The 23,508-nt window shown below is 35.2% G+C and overlaps 1 protein-coding gene across 1 annotated transcript; it reads right to left on the reverse strand.

The window, feature by feature from the left end:
• Positions 1 to 12,018: 12,018 nt before the first annotated feature.
• Positions 12,019 to 23,124, reverse strand: LOC107877918 (26S protease regulatory subunit 8 homolog A). The gene is given in 9 exon segments (NM_001325094.1): positions 12,019 to 12,159; positions 12,354 to 12,464; positions 13,079 to 13,177; positions 13,284 to 13,440; positions 15,432 to 15,595; positions 15,710 to 15,772; positions 15,880 to 16,104; positions 22,147 to 22,244; positions 22,929 to 23,124. Coding segments are annotated over 9 exon segments (1,254 nt in total).
• Between the last annotated feature and the right edge of the window lie 384 nt (positions 23,125 to 23,508).

Consider the following 23,508-nt stretch of genomic DNA (forward strand, 5'->3'; position numbering starts at 1 on the left):
ACAGTAAAATATTGATACAAGATAATACAATATGTATCTATAAGCTTATAAACATGTATCTATTGTTAAGTTAATTTCACCAAAATACTTAAAAAAATAATAGATACATATAAATTCATCAACAAAGCATCAATTATAAAAGAAATTGAAAAAAATATAAAGCATGTCTAAATATGTATCTCGACCAAATATTTTTCAGATCTGAACATACAAATACCTTTGGAAGCTCTTCTCTTTAAATAACTTCAACAAGTCTTCTTCTTTTAGCGGAAACTTTACTTTCAAAGCTTTTAGAACCACTTTTCTTAGAAACTTGAACTTCTTTTTTGTTATCCTTCTTGGAATGTTTTTTTCTCAACTTATTCATAGTATGTAGATCGTTTCAATGCTTGAATCTATTTTCATCAAAATCATCAGATTCGTAGTCAAAACTATTAGAAACAAAGTAATTAACTTCTTCATTCGGTTTGATAATATCTAATTGAGAGATTCCAAGATTAAAAGATGGTCTTGAATCTCTATTCATTATGTTAATTCAAGAAAAGTAGATTGAAAAAATGATAATAAAAAAAATTGTTCAACAATAACACCGAAAAATCACTTGTAAAAACAGTCCCCAAAAAATTCTTTTTGAAAAAAAAAATTGTCATACAAGATTAGAAGAAATTGAAAAAGATTTTAGGGAGAAAATTTACCATAATTCAAAATTTTGAAATAGAGGAAAAAAATGGATTGAAATCAGCCCCTGAATTAATGGCGTAGATGGTGGAAAAAGTCGTTCTTAATTTGGTAAAGAAAGGGCATATGATGAGGGGCCTTTAACTTGTATCTCAACTTTTAGTAAGAGTAGTAAATGTTGGGATATAAGTAATATTTTTAAAGTGGGGGGATTTTTAGTAATTTTAAAAATTAAGTTGTAAGAAAGAATGGGTCATTAAAACCTGAAAATTTCCTCTTTTTTCACAAAGTGTCCACGTCTGTGATTACAAAAAGATAAGACTTTTTGATTAAAAAAAAAAAAACTAGCCCACGAAATGTTCTTCTACAATGTCTAAGCAACATATTGTTTTAATCCAATTTCAGAAGATAACTTCACATCTTTTTAAGGACACTAACTATAACACATTTTCGAATGACGGAGGAGGATCATGACCTTGAAAATTTATCGGACAGAAAAATTGAAATTTTTAAAACATTGATAGTCAGAGAAGGTTGTACCACCGAGTAAGAGATGGAGGAGAAACTTATTGTTCTATTTATATAGATTGTTTGCGTTTTATTTTTGGAATGAAATAAGATTGTATATGTAAACCTAAAGTTTATTGCAAATAGAATCAAATTTTGTCCTAAATATTAGGGGACTAAAAATAAATATTAATTTTAAATATTAAAAAATAGTGTAAAGACGATTTTGTTTATTGTGTAGTCTTTTAATGAAAGACAAAATGTTCAAATAATATTTTTAAAATCCTTATATAATAGAGATAGAGATAGAGATAAAGATTAGAGATATATAACAAAAATGATTAGACAACTATGGAAACATATGATGCCTGTGTAAAATTTATTTTCTAAATAATATATTTTAAATGATCTATATATTTTCATCAAAGCTAAATATTATGATTTTTTTATCTAGATCAAAATTAATTTTTAAAATATTATTTTATTTTAACATATATTTTAGGACTCCAAATAGTATTGTGACCTTTTTTAGTTCAAGACTACAATACATTAAAAGTAAAACTTTTCGTCCTTCGTTAAAATACTTTGCAATACAAAAACAATCATTTACTATTTTTATTTTATAATAATTGATTTTAAAATATATATAAAAAATAATTTTAAGAGTCATTTTCCTTTTATAATTCTAACTAATAAACTTACCACAATATATAATCACTAAAAAAAGGAACAAAATAAAGAAATATGAAAAGTAAAAAGATGAAGGAAAATCGCGTTATAAACAGAGGAAAAAAAAAAAGGAAAACATTGAAAGAAAAAACATGTAAAAATTTTCATAAATATATTTTATCTTACCCAAAGTCCTTTTTAATTGGGATTAAAAAAAAAAAGTTTTGCACTTAATTTTAAAATTGCTTTTCCTTTTTTACTGGAAAGTACTCCTTTAAAAGAGTTTTAGCCAAGTTTGAATATTTCATACATAAACTCTTCTCATGAACTAATTCTATGTTCATAATTTAATATCTATTAATTCTTTTTTACCATAAGGATTATTTTAAATGTTATGAAAATTAACTTTAGTTGATTTAGCATTCTTAAACTAATGAAAAATGTATTTGTTGTCATTAATTCTGATGACTTCTACTATGAAAAAGTTTTACTATAAATATTTAATATCAACTCTTAAATATTAGGAAAATAGTGAAAATATGATTTTGTCTAAAGCAAATACTTTTAATGAAAGGCAAAAAGTTCAAATATTAGTTGTAAGCCCTTCACACTTCTAAACATATTTTTGCATATGATAAACTTGAAACAGATTTATTACTGGAAAATGACTTTATACAAAAATGCACCACAAATTTTTCAACGAAAAATGGATAAAATAGAGAAAAAATTTCTAATTATTTACATAGACGATATTTTGGTATGTTCATAAAACTACCAAGAACACTTAACACATCTTCAAAAATTTTCAAATATTTGTGTTAAAATAGAATCGTTTTAAGCCAAAAGAAGGCTGAAATAAGCAAAAATGAAATAGAATTCTTGGGAATGATAATTTCAAAAAATGAAATAGAATTACAAGCTCATATTTCAAAGAAAATAACTAAATTTCCTGACAAACTAACAACGAAACAAGAGATACAAAAGTTTCTTGGCTGTTTGAATTATGCATGAGAATTTACCCCAGATCTTGCAAAAAAAAAAAAAAAGAAATCCTTTGCAAAAACTTATTCTAAAGTCAAATCGACTTGGATGGACTACTGAACATACTCTTTAATAAAATAGGGTTGTTCGCAAAAGGGTGACAAGCGAAATTTTAATTCACTTAATCAGTGAAATAACCATCATCATACCAATAGTATGGATCATCATCACTATCCACATATGAATAGTCATGTATAGACCATTGTTCTTAAACAAGCTGATCTATAATTTTTTCAAGAATTTTTTCTTGTAAATCTTTATTTAATTTTATCACCTTTAAAATAGTGATTAATGTTTTTTCAGCTAAGAAGATAGTATAATCACTCATTAGGCAGTATAAAGAACAAATTTCTTTATCAAAACCTTGTAACTTTGATACAGAAAAACCTGTGTTTTTTTTAGACTATGAGCTCTGTCCAGAGTGTCAAATAATTTAATTTTTTAATCTGTTAATTTCAGAAATATTTAAAGTATTTTTCAAACGATAGATTTTGTGATAGTATTTTCTTAACTTTATTATATCTCGATTAAGAGTTTCTATAATTGTTTTGAATTCCCAAAACCTTCTTCTAAGTCTCTTTAATTGTGGTGTCCTACTCTCATGATGATAAGTATAGACAATTCATGATTTAATATTCCCTATAGGTACTTAGTAATGTATAATATGTATGAATATATAAGATAGATATGATGACAAATTTTTCTTATGCTAATATGTTCATGAATGATAGAGTTTATGTATATACCTTTTGATTTTTTTTATATTAGTTGTATCAACACCGCAGTGTTTCTTCTTCCGGCTATGAAGAACTATTTAGCCTATTGCGACTCGCTGTCTCAGGCAACTATTTCTTTCTTCCGTCGTTGAGGCTGATGATCGCAACCTTCATTTTTCACCGACATATAAGATTATCAAAGGATATACAAACTTATTTTATTTCATGAATATATTAAAACATAGAAAAAATCTTTAGTCAGATCTTCCTTATACTCACATACAAACTATTTGTTACTTTTTCCTGATGGGAGAAGTGTTCCTTACTCACTCATATAGAAGATACCTAACATTTTCTAAGAAATAAAGATTCGGAGAAATGTAGTCTACCTTCTATGAATTTCTATCTCTCTTTTTATAAACACAAGGAGGGGTGAAATTACAATATTTATTTTCTTCAGGGTCATCCCTTCAAAAAATTTTATTTCTCTTCTAGTCCCTTATCAGGATAAGATTCTTCTCTCTTCTGATTGGCTGCTTTTAGATCGTGGGGTATAATCTTCTTTATCATTTTGTCGTTTGGTGCCGATAATTATGTTGACGTAAGTGATTTTGCTTTACGTCTTTTCTTCTATTGTTGGATTCTCTTTATAGCTGTGAATTACATTTCTTCATACATTGATGAACCATCGCCATCATTTCTTTTGAGGTGTCCATGTTCTAAGAATTTACATGTCATAGTTCATGTTTCTGGAGTGGCTGCAAATTGATATGTTTCGAACTCAGTAATTTTGTCCCTTAAGACTGCTGATTTAGATTTTTCTTTGGTCATAAGTACCCAGTGTGTATCTCTGTTGAAGACTTTGTAATTTTCTTCATATTTATCTTTAAGGATGTTGTATACTGCCTTCATCCCTAAGGCTCTTCTGGTTTAGATTCATTTTTTATTAAAATAAGGAATTTTTTTATCAACTCCAGTTGCATTGATATTAAAATTTCTCAATTTTTCCACTGTTATATAATTAGTTGTGGGAAAATATAGTTGATCATCTTGAGATTCCATTGGTATGCTGTAGAATCTGCAATAGACTACTTCTTCTTCAGCATAAGTTCTAATAGAACTAGTCAAATGTATTGGTAGTCCTTCTAACTCAGATAGATATGGTTTAGAATAAACACGGTCTAAGTATCCAAATTCAAATAATTTGGTCGTGAAACTCGTTGATCCTCCTGGGAAGTTGAAAATCCTTGGATATAAACTTTTTATCTCAATGACTCTGAAAGTTTCTCCACAGATTTCTGGCAGATTATAAATTTGTTTTGTAAACATTAGATATTCTTCTTCTTTGGGATAGATTTTTCCTACCTGAAACGAAGCAAACTACTTTCCTGAAGAGAAGTTAGTTCTTTTTTTCTGATTTCTCAAAGGTTATTTTCGCTTTTACTGATTTCACTACAACAACAACAACAATAACATGCCCAGTGTATTCACACCTAGTGGGGTCTGAGGAGGGTTGAGTGTACGCAGACCATACCACTACCTCAAGAGAAGTAGAGAGGCTTTTACTGATTTCACTATTTCAGATAAATTTCTCTGTGCTCGGCTTTTAGCTTTGTCTGAAAAATCCGCCATCGGCATATTCGTCTTTACCGTCGAGATATTTTTGGCACTAGGTGCTATTGGGACATCTCCTTCCACTTTGTAAGGGAATTTTCCCTGTGCTCGGTATTTAGCTTCGTCCGAAAACTCTGCCATCGGCATATCCGGCTTTACCGTCGAGATGTTTTTGGTACTAGGTGCTAATAGGACATCTCCTGCCACTTTATTAGGGAATTCTCGTCCCTTGGGCCTGGTTTCCAGATGTTTGCAGAGAAGTTGGAATTCTGCCATATTTTCAGCTTGATCAGTGTTAAGCTGACTTAATTCAAATTGTAATTTCTTTACCTTTTCAGACAAGGATACAAGTTCATCTCTGATGTTAAATAGCATGTTGCTTTTTTCATTTATAGCATCATCGATGCTATTTATTTTTTGCCATATTCTGTTGATTAACACCTGAGTTTTATTGTCCATATTGGACGTTTCTTGAAAGAAAATTTGTAAAAATATTGTCAGATCTTTTAATATTTTTAATTTTGAAAGTATAAAATGAAAATAATACCTTCCATCTGTGTAACCTTCTGTATTATGGTTCTAAAGGTAGTTTATTAAATATCAATCCAGATATTTGTGTATTATCTATTTTAACAATAAATGATTTTGGTAATAAAAATGCAGAAAACTTACATATTCTTTTTATTGCCGCTAATAATTCCTTTTCATTTGTGAAGTAATTAACTTCGGCTTCGTTAAATGTTCCACTGCTGTATCTACAGATCTCATTTAAATATGTTTGTAATAATGCTCCTCAATGATAATCGGAGGCATCTGTTTGTAGGACTAAGTTGTCCTCTGGTTCTGGAAGCCTAAGCTTTGGTAGCTTAGCACATTCTTCTTTTAATTTTTGAACACAAAGAGTATGTTCATTAGTCCATCCAAGTCAATTTGACTTTGGAATGAGTTTTTGCAAAAGATTTCTCTTTTTTGCAAGATCTGGGATAAATTCTCCTGCATAATTAAAACAGCCAAGAAACTTTTGTATCTCTTGTTTCATTGTTAGTTTGTCAGGTTTAGTTATTTTCTTTGAAATATGAGCTTGTAATTCTATTCCATTTTTTGAAGTTTTGTCAGGTTTAGTTATTTTCTTTGAAATATGAGCTTGTAATTCTATTCCATTTTTTGAAGTTAACATTCCCAAGAATTCTATTTCATTTTTGCTTATTTCAGCCTTCTTTTGGCTTAAAACAATTTCATTTTTAACACAAATATTTGAAAGTTCTTTCAGATGTGTTAAGTGTTTTTGGTAGTTTTCTGAACATACCAAAATACCATCTATGTAAACAATTAGAAAATTTTTCTCAGAAAATATTTTATCCACTTTTTCGTTGAAAAATTTGTGGTGCATTTTTTAATTCAAATGGCATTACTAACCATTCATAATGTCCATTAGGAGTGCTAAATATTGTTAGCGGGATTGATTCCTCTAAAAGTTTAATTTGTCAAACCCACTTTTACAATCAAATTTTGAAAATTAGGTTTTTCCTTTAGCAAGGTTAATTAAATTATTTTTATGTGGGATAAAATATCCATCAAAAAAATAATTTTTGTTTAGCTCTTTATAGTTTATAACCATTTGAGCTTTTCCTCTTTTTTCTTCAGCATGATTTCTTACCATAAATACTGGACTACTATATGGACTCCTGCTTCCTCGTATTAATTTAAGATTAAGGAGTTCTTGTATCTGAATTTTAAATTTAATTTTATCTTCCTCGTTATAAAGCATTGGTTTAACTCTTACGATGATACTAGGATCTTTAAGAGTTAAAATTGTCTTTTCATGGTTATTATTCCATTTTTCTAATGGATTTTCTCCATAAGAGACTTGTAAATCTTGTTTTATTTTCTCTGAATTGAGGCATTTACAAGAGTAATTTTTAGGGGTATCCAAAAATTTCTTTTTAAAGATTTCCTTTTCTTTTATCAAAATATAAGGATTGTATTTCCTTGGGATTTTTATAAATTGATTACATGGGGTTTTAAAACTAACCATATATATTGTTTGATGATAATTTTGAAACTATTGTATAAAGTCATTTCCTAATAATAAATCAGTTTCAAGTTTATCATATGCAAAAACATGTTTTATAGAAATAATTTTAGATACTAAAATTATTTCTACATTTTCCTTTTCATGAGTCAGTTTCTCCTTGTCTCCTGTAATACCAATGACAGGGGTATTAGTATTATTAATATCTCAATTGTTTATTAAAAAAGATTTTGCTAGACTGGCTTCAGAGTCATTATCTATTTGACAACATGAAGTCAATTTTATTTCGTAGGTTGTAAATTCTACGAATACTGTACCCTAAAGAAGGTTTCTTTAGGCATTAAATTTTAGGAATAAAACAAGTTTCATCTCCTAAGGTTATTTGGATTCCTTCTTTTTGAATATTATATTGATCCAAGATATTAAGAAATGTTTCTCTTAAAATTATGTTGTAATCATTTTCATGATTGCTAATATAACAAGGAACTCTTATTCTGATTGTTCCTAGTTGTATTGGTAATTTTACCAATTTTGAACATTCGTAGCTATTTCTTTCAAATATTTTCTAAATATAAGGCTTACCTTCAAAGCTAATTAATCCGTCTAGGATACTTTCATTAACATGATTTGCTGATGATCCTGACTGTATTAGGATTGTTTGTTTGTTCCAATCGCTTCCATTAGAGAATCTTCCTGAAACTTCTGTCACATTGTTAGTGTTTTCATTACTAAATCTCATGGAATTACCTTTTCGTATAGAGTTCCTCCCATACTCTATTGAGAGTCTTGGATTTGAAGCAGTGGAGCTTCCTATTTCTATAGTTTTTCCCACATGACTTTCATATTCATTAGGAATATTTGGTGGTTGAATCTCTGCTTCAACTATTCTAGCTATTTTTGTGTATTCTTGATCAACTTTAACCAGGCTTTTATTTTTATAGACATTTCCATAATTTGAATTGGTAACCTTATATAGAGCTTGATAATAACTGCTTATAATATGATTACCTGGTTTGAATAAATCTTCTCTTTTTACCTGAAAGTGCAAACTTAAAGCTTCATTAAAATTTGCATCTTTTAATGATATATAATACCTGGGATAGTAGGTGAATAGTAATTTGGTATAAGCCAAATTTCCTTCAACAATACCTAGATTCTCTTCTCTGGTATTAATAAATCTCTCATCTGAAAGATGAATTACCACGGGACAGTTTATTCCTTCCTTAAAGGTGGATTTAATAATTATTTAAATTCCTCCAAGATGAACATAATTCATGTTTTTTCTATTCTTTTCTGGAATTTTTCTTAAAATTTGGTCGATCATAGGCTTTGTTAATAGAGTAAGCTTATGTTTTTCAGTAGTTTGAGTAATTTCAATCGCTTTTTTGATTTCATTCATGGTAAGAGATTTTATTTCTTGAGAAAGTTCTTTGTAGCCTATTGAATATACTATCTTCTGTTCGAAAATTCAATTTTAATCCTTGAATTTTTCTTAGCAATTCTCCATCGAATGTTGTTTTTAATGCATATCTTTATTGATCTTCTTCAGCCTCTATAACCTGAGTGGTTTTTTTCTATTTTCTCAATTTCTTGACTCATTCTTCTGAATCTGTACTTGATTCTGAGAATTCTTCATAAAGTTCTATACGAAAGTCTTCACTTTTAATAGACGAAACTAACTCTAGGTCTGACTCAATTTCTTCTCTATCTATTTTAGATATGTTTACTCTTTTCTTGTTACATTCATAACTTTTGTGGTCTTCTTCTCCACAATTATAGCATTTGCATTTATCAGTGGACTTCTTTTTAAAATTTCTTCGTTTTTTAAAGTACCTTTTTCTTGGTACATAAGTTTTCTTGGAAATGTTTTTCCTTTTAATTAATCCTTTGATTTTTTTTTTAAAGAATTTTTTTCGTGACATCTCCACTGAGATGCTGCTTCTATGTCTTCACAGTAAATGTGGGTATTAATTCTTTTAGATTTTCTTTGTATATTATGTAACATACAAAGCTGGCTAAGCCTTTGGTTAAGGAAGGCAATCCTTCTTCTTAGAGAGTCATAAGTCTGATATTCTTTAGCATACTCTTCTCTAAAATAGCTAGCACAATATTCAGGTAGCTTTTAATAGTATTTATCCAAGTACGGAGTCATATTCGTACTACTATCAAATAAATTGTAGTAGTATTTTTCAAACTCGCAAGTATATTCTTGAATATAACTCATTTTACAAATTTAAAGTATTTCTAGCCATTCTGCGGCTAGCAATTTTTGCTTTTCTTTTCCTTTGAAAATATCTCCTTGGCTTCCTAGGAATTCAACTCCTACATATCTTACCATGTGATCTATTCCTTCTCGAGTTGATTTGTTAAATTATTCTAGGGCTTCTAGCTTGAACATTTTTTCAGTTTCTTTCGATATCCCTTTAAACCAGTTGTCTACCTTTCCAGTAAAGGTGTTTGTAGTTATTAAATATTTTTCTTCACTATTGTAATTGGTTCCTTTCCCTAAGATGAAGAATAGTTCTAAATTTTTAGCCCATATTTCTAGAAACTCTCCTGGTTCTCTTTTACAGTCTAAGTCTAGAAACTGGGTAGATCCAGCATCTCCTACTGGGAGTCTATTTGGCATTAATTTAGCTTTAGAATTTATATGGTATTGACTATTATAGTCTTTCCATTTTTTAGATTTAGGTAGGAAATTACTCCTTGGTACTGGCTCAGTGAACGAGCTTCCTTCTTCTTTAGGATTTCTAAAGTTTCCTTGGGGTCCTCCAGTATCCCCATGATTCATAAGAACACGGTAGTTTTGATTGTTAAGATCAAGCTCTTCTAGAGGATAGATTAATTCGTCTAGTTCATTCATTTTCTTTTGTTTCTTTAAAATCTTCTATTTTAGTTTTAGAAGTAGAAGTTTCCTCTAATTCTTTAGTTTTAGAGATTTCTTCTAATTCTAATTTTTCTCTTTGTCTTTTTTCGAGAAAATTGGATATAATTTTTTCATCAAGACTTCTTTTTCGATATATTCCTTTGTTGAAAATTCTTGGAGTGAAGATTTCATTCCTAACTCTTTTCCCTAATTCTTTATCAATATTATCTGCTTTTTCAATGAAATTATTTATTTTAGCTGGTGAGCTATCTTTAAGGATTTTGATTTCCTCCTCTATTAGATTTACTTTAAGGATTATATGTCTTTGCATATCTAAAAGATCATTTAATTTTTCTAAAATTTGTTCTTCTAAAAAGTCTTTATTATTCATTTAAACAGATTGTGTTCTAGTTTATACTCCAAATGTCAGATTATCTGTTCTAGCTCAAAAATAATTTTCTTTTGAGGAAATAATGACTTTTTGCAGATTCCTGGGAATGAGTTATAAGCATAACGTTTTTTTCGGAGATTAAGCTCTTGCTTTAGTTCCGGTAATAATTTTAAAGTCTTTTCTTTATCCATTGGATAGGTTATAACTAGGTAGTCTAAACCTAATTCTTCTAGATTTTAGATGTTTTATCAATTTTGCTTCGAGGCTAGATATCACGGTGATTAGATAATCTAACTTATGAGGATCTTCCTTCGCTTCATTTAATTTTTTATACTCTAAATAGTTACTATGTAGATTTATTTTGACTTCTTAGAAAGCTTTTCTATTTTTATAAGGTCTTTTATATATATATATATATATAATGAATTATAGATATAGATTAAATATTTCAAAAAAAAAAATGAAACTCAGTCAGGTAGGATACGATTCAATGAACTGGTTTACGATTCAGCTAGTTAAGTCAATTTTTTAAAACCATCGACACCCCCAACTCTCATAGATCTTGCATTTATGAAGTTTCACATAAAAGATATCACATGCTTCCAACTCTCATAGATCTTGCATTTATGAAGTTTCACATAAAAGATATCACATGCTTCCAACGACCTGAAGGTTGCTACACAAATCTGAAAGCTATGAAAATAATGGCTTTCCTAATATAAACATTATGACATGATTGTCGTTACGAAATTATGGTTCTCATATTAACCTTATCGAATGTTTCAACTGTACCATGTTTTCGTAACATAAATGGCATATGGAGAACTCGAGTGCCAATGACTTGCATGTTACAAAAGGCAGAACGCCATATGCATAAACAAATGGTTGGAGAAAGCATTGAGAAGTCATTGATAGTAAAGCTACTCGAAAGTCATTGGTAGACTCGAATTGTGCTGCACCCCGTAACAGCTGACAAGGGCAGCTCCAAACCTTTGCGTAGTGCACACGATGCACGTGAATACTTAGCCAATCAAGTTGGAATCAGACCGGTGGCATATAAATTGCATGGTTAAAGATATTTGAGATGTGAATTCATCCACATAAACGAAAAGTAATCCAAAATTATGTCCAAACAGAAGAACCAACTCATACTGAAGTACTATAGATGCGTAAAAAGCACCTGAGTAGTCTGTATTTGATGATCTCGACAGAAACGACATAAGAAAACAGTTACGGACAGTCAATAAGTAGAATATCCAACGCGACTCATGATTAAATCAAATGCAAGACTAAAGCTCCTTTAAATGAGACAGAGAATAAGCTATGCTTCTATATCTGCTGGCTCAAGAAGCTAGTGGATCCACATGTATTAGACATTCCTTAAGCACAGAATGTATAGGTTCAATATCCACGAGTAGAAACGCTGACACAGTTTATGCACCAACATCGACGACTAGAAATTATTGCCATGTTTGTGCCCTCCCCACACCACCCACCGGGTCATTTACTTCCACAGCTTTCGCAAAGACATATTCTTTTCCGTCTCTTTCTTCATTACCTTGGCAACTGCCATCTCAAAATCTTCTTGTGTAACGTGTACCCTCCTCTCCCTTAGAGCAAACATCCCTGCTTCTGTACAGACAGCCTGCAGATAGATCATAAGACACATCAAGAGCATGGAAAATATTAAGGCAAGCAAAGATCTCTCACGACACTAGATCAAGGTAAACGCCACAGGAGTTCCTAAGAACAAGTAGTAGGCTCTCAAGCAACCAAGTTGCTCATAAAAAGGTTTGTTAAATATCAAAAAAGCCAAACAGACAGGCTATCACTACACACCTTAAGTTCTGCCCCTGAAGCACCATTCATCTTCTCAGCAATTTTCTTCAAGTCAATCCCTCGCATCAAGTTCATCTTCCTAGAATGGATCTTCAAAATGTCGAAGCGGGACTGCAGAATAATGAAAAGATAATTGATTAAGATGAATCATCAGAGGGTTCTAGAAATAACAACAAAAAGGATGCAGCACTCAGAAGAAGCATAGAAGAATTGCATTGATATCGTTGCATCCTTTCATACATGTTTAAAATTAAGACACCTCCTGTACTGTACACCCTCTGGTCCTTTTCATGGGTGTTCATGGCACCCTCACTAAGAAACCATTGAATAGTGTAAAGAATGGATCTTGGGCCTAACTCAACCCCAAAAGCTAGCTCATGAGGGGAGGATTGCCCAAGTCCATATAAGGAGACTAACCCATACCTTTTCCGATGTGGAATACTTAACAAATAGCATTAATCTTAAGTTGGTATTCAGTAGTGAGCCTACCTTCAGGTAGGAGGTGACTGAAAAAGGGGATGCCCCCTTACATAGCCATGTAATAGTAAGTTTTTTCTGAAGTAGCTGAACAATTGAATCGGCTACACATCAACTTTCCTCTATTATATCAATTAAATTTTGACTAGATTACCCCTATCTCTTCCTTAGTAATTAATGACTACGCCTTTTTGCGGTAATAAGGGTGGAATTGGGAAGAAACAATTAATGCCTCTGATAAACCACACCTCTTCATTGGGATTTGGAAATTCAATCTTCCTATCAATTCTTCCAGGTCTCAGGAGTGCTTGATCCAGAATATCAATGCGGTTTGTAGCCATCAAAACCTGAAGCCAACACAAGTTTTTATTTTTGCTCAGCTTAGCAATCTCAGAACAATATACTTGTAAAATAGGCAATATATATCCAAGTGATATAGATAGCCAAACTTGCCTTAATTTTGTTAGATGCCTCAAATCCATCAAGTTGATTTAGAAGCTCCAACATTGTTCTCTGCACTTCACTATCACCATTGCCACTTCCTGATTCCATTCTAGCAGATCCAATACTGTCTATTTCATCCATAAAAATGATAGAAGGAGCATGTTCCCTGATTCAACATAGGCATTTCTAGAACTCAGCTAAATGGACAACAAGAGAGAAAACAACATGCTCAAGGTCAATAGACCCGAAAAAGAAATAGCAAAGATTGTGCAAATAATCTTCCCCGCTTTTACAGAATAAGAATGTTAACGATTTTATCGAATACAACTTTCAAGCAACGCAAACCGACTTTTGAAATAGATGAATTCTGATTCATGAAGCACATGTCAGCAAAAAGAAGATAAAAAGAACTACGAGACCATGAATTCTAATGTAAGTAGCTAATTTATGTGCTCCAAGATTTTGAACTAATAAATAGTTTTACATCACTTTTTGCCTGATCAAAAAAAACATTTACTTCAGGTCATCCCCCACCCCCCACCCCCACATTTTTCTTTTCTATTTTTGGATATCTGTAAAATTCATTATTTTGAGCTTTGAAACTTGGTAGATAACAAGCGCGTCCTTCAACACATCTGTACTTAAATACCAGACTTGGTTCACAGAAGGACTTGAACTTGTGAAATGCACCTACCATTCATTCCATGATGTAGGTTACCTTCATATCATCCTTAACTTTACATAAAGAGTAAGGGGTCGTTTGGTTTGAATAGAAGTTATGCTGGGATAAATTATGCTGGAATTATTTCTTATTGAGTGTTTGGTTTGTCGTATTCAAAATAATATGCATGGTATAATTTCTAAGAATAAGAAAAATACCCTCTACCTTAATATATATATATATATATATATATGAAAAAAATAAAACATATTTTCAAGCTTCAAATATTCATTCTTAAACATAAAACTTTCATCTTATTTAGCTTAATTTTTTGTTTGTGTGCATTTTCATGATTATTTTGTGTATTTAAAAATAAATCTTACATCTTATTTAGTTTGAAATAAAACTTCCATCTTAAATTTGTTAAAGTAAAGAGAATTTGTTGTTTATGTCACTTCATTTAAACACATCACTCATAAAAATATTAAAATTCATTTTAAGTGATATATACTATATCAATTTTCAAGTGATTAAAATTATTTAATTTAAAATATGTAATTCAACAATGGAGTCAACATTTTTATTTTTTTTAAGAGAAATCAAAACATACAAATAAACATAATAATTAGTCAAATAAATTTAAGACATAATATATTCATAAAAAAAAAATATATATTTATATAGTGTAATTTTCTAATAAAAAATATGAAGATTTATCATAAAATAACGAGTAGTGGAGGTTGTGAATGCTATTATAAATGATATTAAAAATATTATGAATATGTGTGGATGTGAAAAGTGATTATAAAAAGGATTTGTGGGAGGTACTTTTGTCATTTTAAATTTTTAATTACTTATCCCAAGGATAACTTATCCTAGTATTACTATACCACCAAGAGGGATAATCTCGGGATAAGTTATCCCAAGTTGCACAACCAAACAAGCAATTGTGAGGTATTAAAATATTATCCCGGGATTATGTACTCTTATCCCTCACACCAAACAACACCTAAAATCTTCATATCAGATAGTATATAACGTATATTTTAGCACTTAATCGATATCAATTATGAATAATGAAGATTGAAACATGAACAAGTTGCAGAAGCATATTGTATGCTAACCCAATGTAAGGAGATCAAACTTGACCTTAGCAGCTTAACATAGGGAGCCTAAATTAGTTGTCCATCGTTTAACGGTACCGATCCATATCAATTATGAATAATCAAGATTGAAACATGAACAAGTTGCAGAAGCATATTGTAGGCTAACCCAATGTAAGGAGATCAAACTTGACCTTAGTAGCTTAACATAGGGAGCCTAAATTAGTTGTCCATCGTTTAATGGTAATGACTAAGCCTAAAATAGTTGTCCATCGTTTAACGGTAATGACTAAAAAGATCAGAAAGATATACATACAGAATTAATTTGGGAATAAAACTAACACACATTAGAGATACATGTGCTGAGAACTAAAGCTAAAATGAAGACCTAACCTGGCCATGACAAAGAGTTCTCTCACCATACGAGAACCTTCTCCTATATATTTCTGCACCAGTTCGGAACCAGAGACTCGAATGAAGGTACAATCAGTATGATGTGCAACTGCCCTCGCCAACAATGTCTTTCCTGTTCCTGGAGGCCCGTAAAGCAACACTCCCTGACATTTGAAAAGGAGGAGATAGAATAAGCACACAGAAAATTGTCCAACCAGTGTCATGCTTATAATACAGATTTGAACACATGGAGAAAACATGGTAAATTGAGAATATACCTTAGGCTGAGCTATTCCAAGAGACTCGAACAGCTCAGGATGTTTAATTGGAAGCTCAATAACCTAATGCATAAAAAGGCCAAGGTTCAAAAGATTACATGAATCTAGACCAAGGTCTCAGGATTAGGTCATCAAAACTACAAAATGTAATAACAGAAAGAAAGCAAAACCTCTTTAATTTCTTTAATTTGTTGGTCAAGGCCACCAATCATGTCATAAGTGGAATCAGGCACTTTCTCAACTTTCATTAGGTTGACTAACGGATCCACTTTGCTGGGCAAAATTAGATGGAGAACATAGCTGTCATTGCGGAGGGCTACTCTGGTAGATGGAGTAATCTTTGTAATGTCAATAGTCTTATCAATGTCAACAACATATTTTCCTTCAGGATGAACCTGGAGCATAATCCAAAGATAAGAAGAATAAGCATATCACAATTAATTAGAAATATATAGAGAACAGGGACATGAAAATTTATATCCAAATCAACATTTCAAGTTGAATAAATATTAGTTAGTGGATCCAAAGATGATGATACAAAAACTAATGTCTAATCCTAATCATCATGCGAAGCGCAAGGCTTTTCCCTGGAGTTCTTTTTTTAATAAAGGTAATGTTGCATTCCTCAGCATGTAATGTTGGATGCCATTAAAAATGAATTTACATCAGAAGCACTAAAAAGAGACACTGTAAAAAAACTACAAGGAACCTATAACGTCTAAAATCTGTCCAGCATTCTCTAACCCTCCTTTACAACAAAAGTATAAAATTTCTCATATACATTTAGTTTGCTGAATTGAACCAGAAGTATTTTCAAAACACCTCTTGTTCCTTACTCTCCAAATTAACCACCATATACAGGATGGTATCATATTCCACCACTTCTTCAAGATTTTGCTCCCACCTCTCCTAATCCATCAGCTAGAAGATCAGCATGGTCAATTTATAGCCTTGTAGACACATAAATTTTATTGGATAAAATTCATGTTCATTTGGGTTGAATAACTAGTCTGAGCTTTAAAATAAATAAGTTCATTTTATTAAATCCAAGTCCAAGTTCATTTTAGACTTTCTCAGCTTCCATTCGTGATGTAAGGGAATAGATCTCCGTGAGTATTCTGGCAGAAACTTTGTGCTTCTGTATATAAAATGTTACCACTCTCAACAAAAAAAAACACTGAAACAAGGTTATCAAAAAATGAACTCCGTGAACAAGTCATAATAGCATACGAACAATGAAACTATGAAAACCTACATGACGTTGACTGCCCCCGTCCACTCAACAAATCACTACAACCTTTCATTTATGGCAACGCTCTTCAAAAGCATAATAAAAGTTGCTTTTAACTTCTTGTACTAATTTGGATTCTCGTCTGTCATTACAACAACATACGCACTTCAAAAGTTTTGATATAACCACATTTGCAATGATGCTCCAAATGTACACCGTGTAGACACATACTTTTTTGTTTTGGCCAGTAAATATACATAAATGTCTGCATCTGTCAAACATATATGTGTATATATATGAATATGTATGAGTATATATGCTTAAGTGTATGCACTTAATAAGAGAATATACATTTCAAGTCAACAATTTCATAAATTTTAGCATCCTCACAGAAAATCTCCTCATCCTTGTCACCTTAGAAGCTATTCCGATGCAACAATTATTACTTTAAGCAGAAAAAAGAATTCAATCAAACGACTAAAACTAAAAAAGAGTTATTCCATTAATCTACAACAGCAATTGCATAGGTAGCAATAGCAAACAAGTCATCCAAGCACATGACACATGAGTGGTCGTGGCAACATGCATTAGTATAAACATTATTATGAGTAGTAATCGCTAAATGAACCAAATGCAACCTTTCCTAAGGAAAAGTCACAGAACTGAACCAAAAGCACAGGAACAATAAATGGTTGTGGATATACAACAACAACAACAAACCCAGTGTATTCCCACCTGGTGGGGTAGGATGTACGCAGTTCATACCTCTACCTCTGAAGAAGTAGAAAGGCTGTTTCCGATAAACCCCCGGCTCAAGACACGCGGTACCACACAAACACATAGTAAAGCACAGCACAAGGTTACAAGATTACATAACATAAATACGGCACCCATAAGTAATCTAAAACAACGAAAAACACACAGATTCATAATAAAACATGGGACACGGACTCCTAACAGGAATAAACCCCCACCACGTAGTTCCCTACACTAGCGACTCAGGCTGGCCCTAGTCCTCTGCGCTGATTCGCGTCCTCCAGACCTTCCTATCTAGGGTCATGTCCTCGGTGAGCTGTAACTGCTCCATGTCTCGCCTAATCACCTCACCCCAGTACTCCTTCGGCCTCCCCCTACCCCGCTTAAAACCATCCAACGCTAGCCTCTCACACCTACGGACCGGGGCATCCATGCCCCTCCTCTTCACGTGTCCGAACCATCTCAATCGGGCTTCCCGCATCTTGCACTCCACTGGTGTCACACCAACCTTCTCCCGGATGTTCTCATTCCGAACTCTATCCCCTCTAGTCAGCCCACACATCCAGCGCAACATCCGCATTTCTGCTACCCTCATCTTTTGGATGTGGGAGTTCTTCACTGGCCAACACTCCGCTCCATACAACATGGCCGGACGGACTACCGCCCTGTAGAATTTGCCTTTAAGCTTAGGCGGCACCTTCTTATCACGCGGCACCCCCGACGCGAGCTTCCACTTCATCCATCCCGCCCCAATACGGTGCGAGACATCCTCGTCAATCTCACCGTTACTCTGGATCACGGACCCGAGATACTTGAAACTCTCCCTCTTACCTACCTCCTGTGATTCCAGCTTCACTACTACCTCATTCTCCCGCCTCACGTCATTAAACTTGCATTCCACATACTCTGTCTTGCTTCTGCTCACCCTGAACACCCTTTAGACTCAAGGGTTTGCCTCCACACCTCTAATTTGTCACTTACACCCCCTCGAGTCTCATCTATCAGAACTACATCGTCTGCAAAAAGCATACACCACGGCACCTCCCCTTGAATACGCGGCGTCAACACATCCATCACCACTGCAAACAAAAAGGGACTAAGAGTAGATCCCTGATGCAACCCTGTCCGGACCGTGAAATGTTCTGAGTCTCCTCCCGCCGTCCTCACCTTAGTTTTCGCTCCATCATACATATCCTTGATTTCTCTGATATATGCCAGCGGTACTCCCCTCACCTCCAAGCATCTCCAAAGCACCTCCCTGGGGACTTTGTCGTAGGCCTTCTCCAGGTCGATAAACACCATGCGCAGGTCCTTCTTCCTCTCCCTATACTGTTCCACCAACCTCCGTACCAGGTGAATTGCCTCCGTCGTCGAGCGGCCAGGCATAAATCCAAACTGGTTTTCTGAAATAGACACTATCCGTCTCAGCCTCACCTCGACCACTCTCTCCCAGATCTTCATAGAGTGACTCAATAACTTAATCCCCCTATAGTTGTTGCAACTCTGGATGTCCCCCTTATTCTTATAGAGAGGTATCATGGTGCTCCACCTCCAAACCTCGGGCATCTTTGCCGTCTTGAAGATTTCATTAAACAATCCCGTCAACCACCTAAGACCAGCCTCTCCAACGAACTTCCAAAACTCGACCGGTATCTCATCCGGCCCCGTCGCCCTACCCCTTCGCATTCTGCGAACAGCCTGTCTAACCTCTTCTACCTTAAAACGTCTACAATAGCTAAAATCCCGACACTCCTCTGAGTGCTCCAGTTCCCCTAACACAATAGCTCTATCCCCTTCGTCATTCAAGAGCCTATGAAAGTACGACTGCCATCTATGCTTAATGTGGCCGTCTTCCACCAACACTCTACCGTCCTCCCCCTTAATGAACCTCACCTGATCGAGGTCACGACCCTTCCTCTCCCTAGCCTTAGCGAGTCTAAACAACTTTTTCTTCCCTCCCTTCCCCTGTAACCCTGCATACAGGCTCTCAAAGGCAGCCGTCTTAGCTGCCGTGACTGCTGACTTAGCCTCCTTCCTCGCTAGCTTGTACTCTTTCCTGTTTACCCGCTTCTCCTCTTCGTCCTTACTCTCCACCAACTTGGCAAACGCCCCTTTCTTGGTCCCCACTTTCTTCTCCACCTCTTCATTCCACCACCAATCCCCCTGATGGTGCCCGGCCCGGCCCCTAGAAACCCCCAACACCTCACTTGCATTCTCCCTGATGCAACTAGCCGCCCTATCCCACATACTATCCACGTCTCCCCTACACTCCCACACCCCCATTCCTGCCAACTTCTCCCCTATCTCCCACGCATTCACTGGCGTCAAGCCGCCCCACTTAATTCTAGGTCTACACTCCCTACTCCTCCTCTTTCTATTCTTCTTTATACCCAAATCCATAACCAAGAGCCTATGTTGGGTCGAAAGGTTCTCACTCGGGATGACCTTACAGTCCTTACACCATGCCCTATCCCTTTTCCTAAGCAACAAAAAGTCAATCTGGGTCCTGGCTACCGCGCTTCGAAAGGTGATCAGGTGCTCGTCCTTCTTCGGGAAGCCCGAGTTCACCACCACCAGCCCAAAGGACCTCGCAAACTCCAATAGGGTAGCCCCCTCCTCATTTCTCTCCCCAAAACCAAAACCACCATGCACATCACCAAAGCCTCCCGGTAGCGCCCCGATGTGCCCGTTGAAATCTCCTGCTACAACAATCTTCTCCGAGCTAGGCACGCCTCTCACCACCTCCTCCAAAGCCTCCCAAAACCGCATCTTCTCCTCCCCTCCGATCCCACTTGCGGTGCATAGGCACTACACACGTTCAGGGTAAACCCCCGAATGACCAACTTAATAGTCATCAACCTATCGTTGATCCTCTTCACCTCTACTACCTGACCTCTAAGCTCTTCATCCACTAAGATGCCAACTCCATTCCTACGCCTCTCGCTCCCAGAGTACCACAGCTTGTAACCATCCACATCCCTAGCCTTAGACCCTACCCACTTGGTCTCCTGAACACACGCAATGTTGATCCTTCTCTTCCTAAGGGTCTTCACAAGCTCTATGGACTTGCCCTGCAGGGTCCCTATATTCCAAGACCCAACCCTCAGCCTACCGTCACTACCCGCACGCCTCCACTACTCCCCCCGCGGCCAAACCTTGGCCTCCCTCCCACTCCCGCCCTTTCCTCATCCCCCGCCCCCACCACTGCCCCCCGCCCCAACCCCCTCGGACATGACCCTATCCACCCATTACTGCCCACAGCCACAACTAGGCGAAAGTATAAGAGAATATAAAGATAATATAAAGATATAAAGACATAAACGATGGTAATAGTAAAGCAGCAGCAAGTAATACAAGGCTCACACAAATTCAAAGAAATATTCCAGCAACCAAACTATACTCAATTACTAGTATAATACGAAGAATGAAAGAATGCAGAATGAAATAAGCAAAGGTTAGAAGTCACCAAATTTCACTTGTAGACCAAGCCAGCAACCAAGCCCCGCGTCGACCTGCTGCCGGGGGATCGCTACTGAGATGGATCTGCGGCTGCTGGCGATGGAGCGGCGGTTGCGGCTGAAGACCGAGCTTCGGCTGTTGCACTGTTGTAACGGCGCCGAAGGAGGGGGGGGGGTCTGGACAGGCGTTCGGCGACGGGGGTCGGCGTCGGTGACCGGCGGTCGGGGCCGGGGGTCGGCGTCGATGACCGGCGGTTAGGTCGGCGACGGCGACGGGGCCGGAGACCGGGGCGCGGAAGAGAGAGAGGGTACGTCGGTGACCGACGGTCGGATCGGCGCCGTAGGTCGGCGACGGCGACAGAGCCGGAGACCGGCGACGGCGGTCGACGCCGGGGACCGGTGGTCGGGTCGGGTCGGCGCCGACGGTCGGCTAAGGGTGTGGATGAGTCGTAGTCAGTAAGGGCTAAGGGTGTGGATGAGTCGTAGTCAGTAATTAGGATAGAGGGCTAAGGGTGTGGATGAGTCGTAGTCAGTAATTAGGTGGACGCTAATTAGGTGGACGCTGGTGTCCTTTGATTGGCAATGTACAATGTTTTGTGGATGTCGTACCTATGTTATTTTATCAGGTTCTATGCTTTTGATGCTTTTGTATACTGCCTTGTATCTTGAGCCGGGGGTCTATCGGAAAAAGGCTCTCTATCTTTAGGGATAGTGGTATGGACTGCGTACACTCTACCCTCCCTAGACCCCACTTTGTAGAAATATACTGGGTTGTTGTTGTTGTTGTTGTTGACAAGAATAGTAAACACTAAATGAACCAAATGCATCCATTAACAAGGAAAACTCACAGAATCTTTTGTAATAGCCTAATAGAAAGCATGTCTTTGATGGATTTAATATGGCAGGGAAACACTTCTAATTTCATAGATAACAAGAAGATTTTTTTGTTTCATGAGAAAAGTTAGAAAACAACGTTTAGATGGCTTACTTACTTTGACTAAAACTTTTGACTTCCCCATCACTTTAACAACTTCACCAACATATGATCCAGGCTCCTGAAGCAACTGTAATTCTTCCTTAAGCATTCTCACTGCACATACACATACGAGAAAAAGATAAAGCTAGAGAAATGACATGCATGAAATCACACGGGTCAAGCACATCCTTCCAAAAAAAACCAAGAATAAAAGCCTAAAAGAAAGCCTTTCACATTTTCTGGAAGTATAAGGCAATTTAAAATAAAAGATCAAAAGGCTAAAATAGAAAAAGGATATAGAAATAAGAGGAACCAATGACTACTCATTTTTCTTTTAATCAAAATTAACCAGAAGTTTTGTCGGGGTCCAATAAAACAGGTGGAAGAAGTTCCCGTGCTACAAGAAAATACAAATTCTGGGCTTTAACAAGTTCTTGTGTCATTTTCCAAGTTCGAAAATTCATAACAAGATAGCGATTTCAATTCAGTTCTCCAATGTTTCATATACCCCCTCCCTGATAAGCCAAAAAGATCCGAAAGAGTGCCGTCAGCTTTCTCTCAGTTGGTCATTAATAAAGGGGCAAGCCTTATTCCACTAAAACTAACTGGTTTATTCTCAAGCAGAATCTATTATTATTAAGATTTTTTTAGTTCCAAATGGAGCCTATCATTACCCACCACCCAAAAGGGGAAAATATCAACAAATCATACAAAAGATCGAAAGAGCATTCAGATAGCCCCCGAAAGTAATTTGTAAAATAGAGACATCAAGTCTAGGGTTAAGTTTGGGAATAAAACCTTTGGAATTGAGCTCATTTCGTTGGGCCTCAAGTCGATTGAGATTGTGAGTCTTGTGTCGGACCTGAAGCTGGAGATCGTGGATATGCTGCATATAATACTGTCTCAGCCCTTCCCCTTGCTTCGTTGCTTTTGCTGAACAAATCTCCTCTCTCTCGGCCTCCATCCTGCTCCGCCCAACATCCACTGACGCCATTTTCGACCTCTGTTCCAGCTAAAACCTAAACCCCTTTGTTTCTTGAATAACACTTCTACTATTCTTGTTCGGTTGGGAAACACTGAGTTGAGATTAATTGCAATCGCGGCCCAGTATTTATTGAATTTACGGGAAGGGCTAAAAGTACCCGTAAGGTATGCAAATATTTAGGAAAAAGGACACCAACTGGCCTGTATAAATAAAGTATAAACAAGATAAATTTACTTTAAATAAAAGTAATTACATAAAATTTGAGAATATACAATACATGTCGAATCATACATAACTTCAATTTATGAAGAAACTGTTTTTCCTAAAATTATGGAAATAAAATCATATTCAATTATTTTTTTACCTTAATAAGAGCAGTAATTAATGTTCTGA

This window comes from Capsicum annuum, chromosome 1 (assembly GCF_002878395.1).
Source record: "Capsicum annuum cultivar UCD-10X-F1 chromosome 1, UCD10Xv1.1, whole genome shotgun sequence".
Classification (NCBI taxonomy): Eukaryota; Viridiplantae; Streptophyta; class Magnoliopsida; order Solanales; family Solanaceae; genus Capsicum; species Capsicum annuum.